The sequence below is a fragment of the Leptodactylus fuscus genome, chromosome 10 (assembly GCF_031893055.1).
Source record: "Leptodactylus fuscus isolate aLepFus1 chromosome 10, aLepFus1.hap2, whole genome shotgun sequence".
In the NCBI taxonomy this organism is placed as follows: Eukaryota; Metazoa; Chordata; class Amphibia; order Anura; family Leptodactylidae; genus Leptodactylus; species Leptodactylus fuscus.
The window spans coordinates 31,433,515-31,446,648 of NC_134274.1; the positions used below are offsets into that span (position 1 = coordinate 31,433,515).

Consider the following 13,134-nt stretch of genomic DNA (forward strand, 5'->3'; position numbering starts at 1 on the left):
GTTGTAATGGCAAACTTACTGTCAACAACATCAACTGTTAACCTTTAAGTCCTATCATGTTATCTATCATACACCACTATCATACACATATCATTATGATAGACACCATGATAGTACTTAAGGGTTAATCTGTGTACCTATGAGTGGTCCCATACACCCAGGACATGGAGATATCTGCCCAACCTGTGTTTTCACCCAGTGCTACCTCCTAACAAAGATTGACAGGTGGCCAGCACATGTGGCTACACACCAAATACACCAAAGAGCTCTCTTGGAGGACAGATTGCGAATTCACACGTAAAAGTTACATTCACTATGTCCCTATCCACCAGTACAACAGTATATAATTGGTGGTGTAGACTCCCTTTGGTAACTCAACCACTCCTAGTTATTGTCTATGGAAGATACCACATTGGTTGAAAGCAGTTGACTGTCTAAATGTCCTAGAAGCCATGCTGCAGAGAGTGCAGGAGTGGTCACCTCTTTGTCGGGATTGGGAACTAGGTATGGACCAAATAATCACAATTTCACAAGCCAAAGAGCTGCCGAAACGCCAGAGCAGGCAAACCATCAACGGCAGCAATTTGCTGAATATAGGCAGGTCATCGACGCCAACAACACGCAGACAAAGTCGCGGGCAGAGGCTAGTCTGGTATAAATGTGTGTGTTAAGAAATCACTATCTGAAGGATCTTGTGGGGCTCGGGGCTACAACAGATGCTGAATAAATTACAATGTAATTAATACTAATTAGGAACCCAGCATGCATATGTAAATGTAAGTACCTCTGCCAAAGTTATGACGCCAACATTGGTGAATTTCACTGTCCATGTGATGATGCCAGCACTGGCATCTTCAAGTTGGTTCCAACACTTACATAGAACACCTTCAGGCCAATACTCTAACTAGAATTAATGATGTTGTAAATGATGCCGATAAGATCAGTCTTTCCTCCAGTCCACCAGGACAAGTGCCAAACTATCAGGTCATTTTTATGATATTGCGACATGTGACTATTTATCTACAATCACGAATTTATGGGGTTTATGGAATCCCCGGTGCTGTATTAATGGAATTTTACTATAAAGCATTCATCTTGTATTATATTTTTAGAAATCCACATTGTCCAAAGACACCATTTACCAAGAACCTGAATCATTGGCTCATCAAAAAGCTTTATGCGAAGTGAACCGTAGGAAATAAGCTCATCTCTATGTATTGGTCAATGCGCCCAAAACCCGGAGGAAAGAAAATAAGCAGCACCCCTACCGGGGTACAACAAAGTGATATGGCCTGCAGTGCAGATAAAGTCAGCTGGAATATTTAATCCAATCTGGGAAATACTGTAACGTTCCGCATCTCCGGCTGTCATAGAAACTGCAGCTCATATCAACTTAAATAGGACAATAATGTTTCTTAACTTCTACTTGATGTCTGAAATTCCGTTCTAGTTTTCAAATGTAAAAATAGAATTTTAAATTTCTCTTTGATGAAGCCTCTTGTAGAGATGATGACACAACCCCCCACCCCCCATCCATCCATCGTCTATGGGTATAATGAACATAATGGCTGAACATAAATTTACTGGAATAATATACAGGATAACTTTGTAACTATTGTCCAGGACTTGGCTCCTACAGATATCTGCATAGGTCTCCCTTGATATCCTTGCTGATATAATACATAGCTTGAACGGATATAGCTGTTGGCTGCTGGGTTATATGAACTCACCTAAGATGTAAGGATATAGATATCTTAACACTTAGGCTAAAGTCCCACGTTGAGAAAACAGATTTTTTCGTTGCAGATTTTGTTCCTTTTTTTAAGCCAAGGCAAGGAGTGGATTGAGCAGAGAGGAGAAGTACAACAACTTCCTCTATACTTCCCATTCCTTTTGTAGCCATTCTTGGCTTTGGCTGAAAAAACTGCAACAATAAAAGCCGTGTTTCCGCAACGTGGGACCTTAGCCTTAAAGGGGTTTTCTGGGACTTTTTAATTTCTGGCTAAATCCTTAGGATACGTCATCAATTGAAGATCATTGAAGGTCTGACCGAGGACCACCATGATTCAGCTGTTTGACAAAGGCGCTTTGAGACTTTACCAAATCACAGGCCATGAGAAGTCAGGTTCATTGGTCACATGGCCTGACAATAGCTCAGTCCCATTTAAGTGAATGAGTCGAGCAGTGATACCAATCACAGTTGCTGTACACATATACGGTGCTGTGCTTGGTATGTACTGAGAAAGCTGTCATGTTTACCTAACTTCTGCATGTCTAGGGCCTAGGTGACAGACCCCTGCCAATCTTTAATAGACGACCTATCCCAAGGATAAGTCATCCATTGGTTAGTCTGGAAAACCTGGCGTTTAGATTGGTTAAGGTATACAGTTTCGGAGGAAACCAATTCAATACAATAGCACAATGTGATAACAAAAGTTTTGAAAGTCAATTCACACTTTCCCCAACAGGGTGGGCACAAATAAACCCAATATAGGATAGTTATAGCTTTTTGTGTTACTTTATCACAAAATCATGATGTTTTGCTACACATCATTGGACGTGTCCAAATCTCTATGTCAGTCAACAAGGTTATTGAATATTTCCAACACCAACCAGTAGAATTGTATCCATTCCTTGGATGAGCCGATGAACATTAGTCTTCTTTCAACAGTGCTAACAATATAACCATCTGTAGTATGGAAGCAGAACAAGAACAAGATCAGACTGCACACAAGGATTGTTAGTAATCTGTAATCAAGAGAACATATTGGTCTACATAGGAACTGTATATACGGTACAAAAAGATAGACTTTGCTTTGATTTCGAACCATTGTAGCAATATAATAGTGACAAAACTGCACATATGTAGTAAAACCAAGTAATGTCCTAGGAATGACTGAAGATATAACTAGTATGGTCACATATGGAAGCTTCAGAGTATTCATTGTCAATGTGTTTGTCCTTAGATGGATGTGCGGTCTAAACAATAGTCATTTTATAGAATCCACATGTTACAGTTTTCACTTAACAGAAGATCCTAAAGCCTCAATTGTCTAGGGCTGGATGTTCCGGGGTTTGGAGTCTAAAGAAGATCTTCATTTTCACCCTTAACCCCTGCAATAATCTCTGACTGTTGGCAGGTACGTTGAGGAAAACTGAAATGTTGTCAAGAATTAAACCAAGGCTTGTCACCAGAAGACAAGAATGTAGTCAGTATATCCGAGGAAAAAGAAGAAAAAAACGGTGCCAAGCGCTAATAGCGTAATGCTGTATGGCAAGCTTGGATTAGATATAGCAAGCATATGGTAAGAGGCTCACCTTCTAGGGTTGTGACAATAGTTCACGACCACTATATATGCATGTATAGGAGACAGACCCCAGGAAGCAGCAGCTGGACTCAGGAACGCGATAAACACAATTTATACATCAGGAACATCCAGTGTGTAGAAGAAAAGAGGCAGTGAGTGCAATGGTCCAAACGGGAAAATCTTATTGACACACGACATGTTTCAGGAACACGTCTCTTTCTCAAGATATATACACACTTGAGAAAGGGACTTGTACCTGAAATGCGTTGCGTGTTAATAAAAGCTTTTCACGTTTGGACCAGCGCACTTGCTGCCTCTTTTCTTTTACACACTGGAAGAATGGTGTCAGAAGATGGATAAGGGGTCAAAGAAAAGAAGAGTTGCGTCCACCAGTAGGGACTTGTCACCGTAATGGTGAATTACATCAAATAGTAAAGTAACAACACAAGTTTAAGCTTGTGCTTGGATATTACCAGAGAAAAGATGATAGATAGGGTTGAGCGATCGTGTTTAGAAAAGATCAGATTCCGATCGGCGATCGAGAAAATTTCAAGATCGCGATCGGAATTCCGAACACGATCTTTTTAGGTGGGATCGAGATCGGTACTATTTCCCACAATGCTTTGCTTAGCCTTCACACTGAGTATACGCTCCGCTCATTCTGAGTGGAGTGTATACTCAATGTGAAGGCTCCACTGCGGTTCCATAGGAATGAATGGAAGCAGCCGGCACACAGCCTTAACCCCCTGCACGCCGGCTGCCTCTATTCATTCTAATGGAAGACTAAACTAACATCTCTAGTAGCTACTCACCTCCAGAGATGGCTGCTCCGCTGCCCAGTGTTCTTTTCCTTCTTCACCTCGCTGCCGCTCCACGCTCCTCTTCTTGCCTCGCTGCTGCCACCTCCCAGGTTAGTGTTTAAAGAGCTAGGAAGGCGTGGCTTGTGGCTTAGGAGAGTGTGGGCGGGTACAGGGCGGGGAGACGTGACATCTCCCCTCTCTGTACCCGCCCACACTCTCCTAATCTGGGAGGCAGGGGGCAGCGAGAAGAGTAGCGTGGAGTGGCAGTGAGGCGAAGAAGAACACCGGAGCAGCCATCTCTGCAGGTAAGTGGACACCAGGGCGGACTAAGTAGCCAGAGGATTAAAAAAAAAAATCCTCTGGCTACTTAGTGATTCACTACACAACGTGGATTCTAACAATTAAAGCGTTCAATTGTTAGATTCCATGCTGTATAGCGAATAGGATGGCTTTTAAAATCCGATCTCCGATTAATATAAAAATATTGGCATTGGGATCGGAATTGGGATTGAGATCGGGTTCGAATGAAAAATGATCAGAAATCGGATTTTAAAATCAATCCTGAAAAGTCAAGATCGGCTCTACACTAATGATAGACTATCAAAATTATATATGTCTAAGCAAAGCCCAGTTGGGCAGAGGTAACACCAGAAGGACCTGGATACTAATATCCCTAAGGGATAAATATAAGATAGTATATATATATATATATATATATATATATATATATATATATATATATATATATATATATATATCTCTACAGTCTTGGAAAAAGTTGTCCAATTGTCAAGCTTTGCTTGAGAACCAGAGTCGAACTACACAAGAAAACTGGAAATTTCAAAGGATTCTTCTTCTGTTTGTACAGAGCAAACCTTTTGAGAACTAAGTTGAAAGGAACTTTCCCTTTCTTTCAAATGGACAATTCTCTGTCTAAACTAGTAGCGTGCTCTATACCTGACACTTAGGTTAGACGCTTTCTACAGAATAGCAAAAAAACAATTTCCTTTAAATGTTTTGCAGACAGTGAATTCATCGATAGGATCAAAAGATATAAATACATGACAGGCAAATGAGAAAAATATGAGCAATGTGACATAGGCGATTGTGAATATTAGCATGTCTTTGTGTTCACAGTTTATGGGTCTTTGGGCCTTTGTGAGCCAGTCCTATTATTGAAGTTTATAAAGGAATATTATATTCATGAATCATCTCACTAACCACTGATAGAAGAATTTCAGAGTGTCTAGAATACATTTATACCGTTCAATCAAGAACAAAGACCCAAGATGGCAGATCGACTACTTGGCGTCAAATTTTTTAGATTTATTACTATAATTTTTTTCACAGAAACGACATCTATACATATTAGAAGAAAAAAAGTTTAATGGAAAGAACGATTCAGACTAAGATGACCGACACATCTGGATAGGAAAGATTTGTCACAACTAGTTGAAGACCATAAATCAGACACAAAATAGTAAATATAGGGGGTGCTTGGACCTGGGCCCCGGTGCATGAAAGGTTGTTGTCCGCTTTCCTTTGATGGCCAATCCTCAGGATAGGGCATAAATATATGATCGATAGGGCACCGACATCCGACCCCCACCACCACCAGGAACCCGTCCTGTAAGCAGAAATAGTGGCCCAGCTCTGATTCTGCCACTGTTGGAATTTTATCTGTAGCTCCCGTCATTCCTGAGCAACTGGTGCTGTTAGTTTTAGTTCTCAATATGCTAATTAGGCTGTCTAATGTTAGGTGGGCGGTGCTTGACTGGAGCAGAAAGACAAGAACTGCTCACCTGACAGTAGATAACAAAATTGTACTGAAACTAACAGAAATAACTACTTGGGAATGGTAGGGGCTAGAGTAAAAAAAATTCCAACTATGCTGGAATCAGCAAAGTGCCACTTATAGAATAATAGAAAGAGTTGGAGTTGGTGGAATTGGCGAAAGGTCCTCATTGTCTAACCATTGCTTAGAATGTACTGACTTTAGAGGTCCCCCATTATATCCATTCTGGCATATCCTGGTTCCCTGCCCGACTCTTTATCCTATCAATGACATCCCAGCATGAACAAGTGATCACAGCAGCCGATGACTGACTGTAGTAGTGACCTGTTCACTAAGTTCACTATGGCTGGTGATTGGCTGTAGTGATCACATGTCTGTGTCTTATCTCTATAGGTAGGGTACGGAGACCAGTCAGGTACTGGCAAACATCAGAATGGAAGCAGTCTAGGAATTGGTAATGAATATGTAACATATCTGCCTGTTTGGGTCTCTGCACCACCCTCTGCTCACGTGCTGCGGCGCAAGAGGTGTGTGCAGTTTGGTTCTTGGCTTAAAGTTTTTGGTCGCACTGTGTGAACACGGCTCTAGTTCTGTGATTGTATTGCACCACACCCATCTTCTGCCCTTGTTTGCCTCTGTTCTTGAAGTGTTAATTCGTGTGATTGACAGCCTGCCTTCCGGTCAACTCCTGGGGCGTGTTCTTCCTCCCTATTTAGTCTTGACTCTCGTTCACACCTATGCTTGTGCATACCTGCTCCTTGCTGTCACTATTTTTGCTTGCATTCTTATCCTTGACCTCTGGCTTTCCCTACTGACTATTCTTTGGACTCCGATTTGGCACTGCATTGATCGACTGTTACTGACCCTTGGCTAGCTGACCTCTCTTTCTTGTTGTCTGTCTTGTCTGCGTTTTGCGTCTCACATATCCAGGAAGGGACTGTCTTCGTGGTTGCCGCCTATTACATAGGATAGGGCCTGGGAATAGGAAGGGTCAGTTGGGGGCTTCAGCTTAGGGCTCACTGTCTCTTGTGTCCCGTCCCAGGGTTCTAACAGTTACTGGGGAATTGCTGTCCTAACAATTCCCTAACAGTATAATTTAATAATTTAGAACATTGGAAGTATTTTTAAAACATTTACAATTGGACACCCCCATTTCTTGGTTGACTACGTATGGGCTCATCGCGGCAGTACATCCAGTCATCTGTCAGTCCGAGCACTGTAATGTACATGGTAAGTAGCTTTTATCATCCGGTTTTGTTTGCTTACACTTTCTCTCTACTTTTGTACAAAGTTAGAATCTCAAAATCTACGGTAACCAGTAAGGTTCCCTTAAAACTCCATCCCAATGGTCCCAGCAAACGGTTAAAAAATGGTAAAAAAAAAAAAAAAAACGCATGGTGGTAGCACATGTAATATGGCATGATGGGAGATGGAGTGTGAGGAATACAGTAACACGTCCAGGTAATCAAACAAAGATAATAGAACTGAGAGGATGATGTGACCAGAAAGATGAAAGCAGAATGAAAGGGCATAGCAGAATAGGACATAGGGTTCACCTGACATGAAAGCAGACGGGTGAGTCAACAAGAAGAATAAGAAGGGTGCCATTGATAGTCAGAAGTCAGACATGGCGTAGAATGGAGAATGTTTAGGAATAGGATCAGTCCATGGCTGACAGCACAAGACTCCAATGTTAGCCTCCTGTTGCTAGGGAACCAGGCATAACCTCCATTGCTAGGCAGACGGAACAAAATATGGTCATGCCTCGGAATCAGCCGACAGCAACAAGAAGAACAGAAATTGTTTTCTGCCATCAATCCTACCAGGAGATCATTCCCAATTATTTCATGAGGGTGGTCCGCCAATACCTAATGAGGAGGACATACGTTCTACCGTCACATAGGATGGCGGTCGCTATACCTGACACGTTAGTGTCAATGCACAGACGTGATCTGAAGCCGCACACTACTCTGACATATTAACCGAGGCGAGATCCTGCAGAAAAACGAATGAAAGCATGAGAGGGAAACGAAATGTGGTTTAGCATTCTTTTAGTGATTGACATTGGCAATCCCCAAGGATTTTATAAACTGTCCCTGCTGTTCCAGCTTCATTCTGAAGGATTTTATCACCCTCTCTAGGGAATGTATTCAGCTAACCCACGCTGTGATTATATAAACTGCATTCAGCGCTGGCTGAATATATAGGAATCTGATCAACTGCATTGTGCGCAAAGCTCCAAATTTTGGAGTGTGCGGATCCGTCCTATTAATGGAACGCTAAAACATTTTTCTCTTTTTTTGATTTTGCAAGTCGTGATCTTCCGAATCGATGCTCCTTTCCCTTTTCAGTGGTTTGCTACCTGTTAACCCGCTGAGAGGTGATTCTGCTCTTTGCCGTTGACAGCCTACTGATGGCAATTGCTCCTATTTTCAGACTCCATGTGTTCCCTGTAATAGCTCTAAGTGTGAGTTGTAATACAATGTGTAAGATGCTGTGAACTGTGTCTGCAGACATATATGGGTCACACCTTACTGGTTGTAAACAGACCTCAGTTTGTTGATCCAATGATGGGTTGAATCCCATAAAAACGGAGGAACCAGCGCTGGTCCGGTTAAAAAGTCTACTACGCGTTTCGGGCAAAACAGTGTGTATCAAATTGATGTAGTTATTATTGATTTAGTTTTTTCGTGCCTCCAAATCCGACTTGTTAAAACTACTATTCCCAGCATGTATGATGGGAGTTGTAGTTATGCAACGGTAGACAAACCAACAGCCTGCGCCATGTAATCTTTCGTAGGGGCTTGTAGTTCAATAAAATATCATCTATAAAGATCGTCAGATCTGTCCTTGGTTAACCCAAAGCTTCGCATGCAATGGAATCGTCAGCTTCATTGAGATAAGTTATAGGCATGGTGACGCGTTTCTGTGTGTGTGTGAGAATATCTAGATAGCTAGGAAGACATGTCCTTAAAATATGTATTAATACCATGTTCCTATATATAGGACAGGACTGTAAAAGCAACATAACGCTCACCAAATGATGACTGATCAAGCCACGTGTTGAAAGCCATCTCTTACTATCTCCACTATACTGTATACAACAGATAAAATTCATCCAAAAACCAACATTTTTTTACAAAAGTAGCAATGAAGTGGATTGCCTTACTATGACCATATTGGCAGAAATTAAGTTATTTTACTCAGTTGCGTTTTACTTGACTCTCCAAGTTACACATAAGTAGGTAGCTAGCCAAGGGATGTAAAAATCAGAACAGCAAATTGTTCTCTAATTCTTTTTTTCTTATAAATCAGGATTGTGGAAATGGAAATCTTCAGCGCCTGGAATAATTTGGAGCTCACGCCTCTTGATCTACTGGATAATCAAACCACATGGGAAATGTTGATGAACTGTTTTGTCTTTGATGTCTTCGTTTTCATTAAATTATTAAAATTTCTTAACGTGATTATAATATTGGAGAAAGAAGAGGAAGTTTGGAGGATTGGTGGTATACTGTGTATGTCTTGGTCTGGACAATATAATAGTAGTCTCACAAACATCTGTGGATAGTAACTAGCAAATCCTGACACAGTTCAGAGAAATTCATATTCACCCCTGAAAGTTCTTCTACTATGGACATATATATATATATATATATATATATATATATATATATATATATATATATATATATATGGGTCAGCTACTTCCGGTTACCAGTATGGCACAATATTATACCTCTTAACCCCATATAGGTCAGTATCCATATTAGACATATAGAGATGGGCAAAGCAAATATTGAAACAATTTGTACCAAGTCATTGCAACGTTTGTACATAACAGTTTCCAAAACATAGAAAAGTGTTTAGTTTCACATACCTGGACATTTGACAACAACACATAGATGGGTGCAGTTACTGTGGATTTTTGGGGGGAAGAAATGTGCACAATAGCCCATACAGAAGTGTTAGTTAGACATAACTGCAGAGGATGGAGACAGAAATGGAAAGTAGAAGGTGCAGTAGGTCGTCTATACACAGGTGGATGGACAGAGACAATACAGAGAGCACTGAACTAGCACAGACAGGATGCTACAAGGACACATTGCTGCTTACTGTGGGCTCTTGGGGTAGAAAGGAAGAGTGACATGGCTGAGATCCTGGATGTCAAAAGCAGTTGGCTCAGCTGAGATAGCCTGCCTCTTGGTCCTCTGTTCCCCTAAGGTGTTGGAAGTTTGTTTCTGAGCCTGTTGGGTTGCAGGTTTGATGACAGATCGATACTTATCCAGCTCATTCTGCAATCTCTGGATGAGCTCGTCCTTCTGATCTAACTCCAGCTCCAGCTCGTCAATAAGAGCATCCCTCTGCCTGAGCTCCTCAATCTTCTCCTGCAGAGCGTACTGCAAGTCCCGCAATGTGCCCATATTCCCGGCAGGGGCTCCTGCTGCCTTCCCTTCTCCCTTCGTCGTCTTCCCGGTCAGTTCAACCCCCCTCCAGAACAGGATCAGCAGCTTCCTACTTTCTCCAACTTACTTTGCGCACAACAGGTCGTGATCCTCGCTCGGACGCCCTATTCAGCCTACAGAAGTTCCCTTTCGCGTCCGCGGTCAAGCGCTCTAGACGACTTCCAGGTCCTTGCGAAGGTATTTGTATCCTCTGTGCATTGAAATCCTCAGCCGGTCCCCAAGACCCCTTGCTTGGAATAAATCACAGTCTTCACAGAGCTTCACACTTCTTACATCCAACGAGGAGGTCCCTAACGCTGAGGAAGATCCACCTTTCCAATCGTAAACAGATGTCTTCTTTGTATGCCTGAAATTCCTGGGCTAGCAGTGTCTACAGGTCACCACCACACTGAGGTCCTGGAAAGTGTCAGCTGCAGGAGAAGTAGATGGCCACCAGGATGGTTACTAGAGAGTGGCAGCAGTCACAGGCACAGCCAGGGAACATTTGCATGCATGATCTCCAACTAGAAGAACAAAAATCCCTCCCTCTGTCAGGATGACTACGATTACAGAGAGCTGAGCTCTGGTACAGGGTGATTTCCAGTTATCTGCGTCAGAAAGAGGCACAGAGGGAGCAAGACACAGGCAGAGAGGGGCTGTGTCTACAGGAGCTCCTGGAGTATAGAGACTGGAGTGCAGGCATCTCCTCCACAGCACTGCACAGCTCTCTATGTATTGCTCCTGATCCCATCACATGCTATATACCTCTGCTCATACCAGTCCCCCTCTTCTGTATGCTTTCACATGCCCAATATATGCCACAGAGCCTGTACCTGTTCAGTATGCTGAGCTACAGCAAACCTCTTTCTACCCTTCTGCAATTTAACTCCTGATGTTCTGCAGATGACATCATTCCCCACCAGCCCTGAAATTACACAGCACCATCCCTGTCGCTAATGTGCCCATTATTGCCACATGTCAACCACATTATCCTTGTCAATATAATGCATATAGTGAATGATGAGAAAAACTAATAATGCCAAAAAGACGGTTTGATAAGTAAAAAAAATTTAGGACACATCCAGTGACTTTTGCTAACCAAAGGATTTTAATGCTCACAAAAAGAAAGGGGGGAGACACCGAGCGGCACATAGCATAACACAGCTTCACAACGATGTAATATGAATGTAGGAACGCCTCATTGGCCTCTTACCTTTAGGGGTTGTGAGTGGTCACAACAATCCTAAACACTTCAAATATAAACCCAATTAGGGTGGCAGCGACCTCATCCTTACGTCAATGATAAGTGACGTCAACGATATATGAAGTTGGGAGAGTACACATGCATGAACATGCAATACGTCAGACTCTGTATTGAAAACAGATATAATCTTTATTATGGTATCGAGCACTACGCGTTTCGGGAAATGTCCCTCTCTCAAGTGCATAAGATAACAGGTTGCTGCTAGGAGGATCGGGAATCCCTCAAGCGTGTCTATATAGCAGCACAACTAGAGTATATCTCATCACTCAGCTCCCGGTCCTTCTAGCGGCACCTAGTTATCCTATGCACTTGAGAAAGGGACATTTCCCGAAACGCATAGTAATCGATACCAGAATAAAGATTATATCTGTTTCCTATACAGAGTCTGGCGTGTTGCATGTTCAAGCATGTGCATTGTCTTTCCCTCCCAAGGGTTGTTGTCCCTGAAGTTCCTATAAAGATTTTTAATGGACTGCATCCAATTATTCCAACGCTATAGATATGGCGAAGCTCATTACCATGGCTAATTCTTGATTGTGAAAATCTGATTACATCATAAATCCGCTGCATATTAATTCACCGAGAAAATATCACCAGGGTCCCTACAGCGAGGGGTACATAAGGTATTTGACATGACCACATCATCCATGGCTTCTCTCTATGGCTGTATCTGTTCATGTCACGTCCTACGGGCACTGGCCATGTATAGAGGGAGAACCTGAGGACTACACACACACTATGATGATGTGACTGACATTGCTGAGGGCTATGGCCTATTATCTATAAATAACAGCCATGGACATTTTCCCTGGTTACTAAAAAGATTTCCTAATGATACAACCTAAAACTCGGAACGATAATCTGAAGCTCTAGACCAGAGCAACAACCTGTGGAGCTATTTTATGTTATAGGAGTGTTCCAAGTAAGTCTCTCCCTGCAGAGGATTACAATAAAAAAATATTCATATCGTCTTTTCTGTTCTGTCAGCGATCTCCGTTTGGATCTCCGTTCGGGTCTCTGATCTTTGTTATTTTCTGCTCACTCATAAGTGGTGGACGAGTGCTGATACTTTGCTCGAACAGACCACCCCTACTCAACCACTGAATGGCTGCATCACCCATGTGTGGGCGAAAGTCAGAAAGACCCGGGACCCAAATGGAAAGATCCAACCAAACAGAGGGGTGGTTGTGCATATTTTTGTATTTTGAGCATTTGCAGGGGGAAAAATACTTGGTACACTCCTTGACTAGGTTCAGATTGGAAAGTTACTTCTGTTTTTCAGTTATAAGAATGGTAAAATGAAAATAAGAAAAAGAGCAGTATTGGATGCGTCACATGATGTACAATCCAGGCACCCATCGACTATAATGGTATCCATTGGGTAGCCCATTTTATCCTTCTTTTTTTTTTTATAAAATTGAGCACAAGCCTAAGGTTCTATTCAGACGACTGTAAAACGGACATTTTCACAGCCATTTCACATCTATAAGGCAGCCATTTTCACAGATCCTTCTAAGGTCCA

General features: G+C 42.1%; 1 protein-coding gene across 4 annotated transcripts in view; it reads right to left on the reverse strand.

Annotated features, from left to right (window-relative positions):
• PRKG1 (protein kinase cGMP-dependent 1) overlaps positions 1-13,134 on the reverse strand; it is a 726,550-nt gene that overhangs the window by 587,384 nt on the left and 126,032 nt on the right. For 2 of the 4 annotated variants that reach the window (XM_075257505.1, XM_075257504.1), the window contains exon 1: positions 10,020-11,052. The exons of the other annotated variants lie outside the window; for them this stretch is intronic. In XM_075257505.1, coding sequence (XP_075113606.1) covers positions 10,020-10,327 — 308 coding nt within the window. In that variant the 5' untranslated portion in view covers positions 10,328-11,052. Of the gene's footprint in view, positions 1-10,019; positions 11,053-13,134 lie in introns of those variants that run through there. 4 annotated transcript variants of the gene reach the window in all.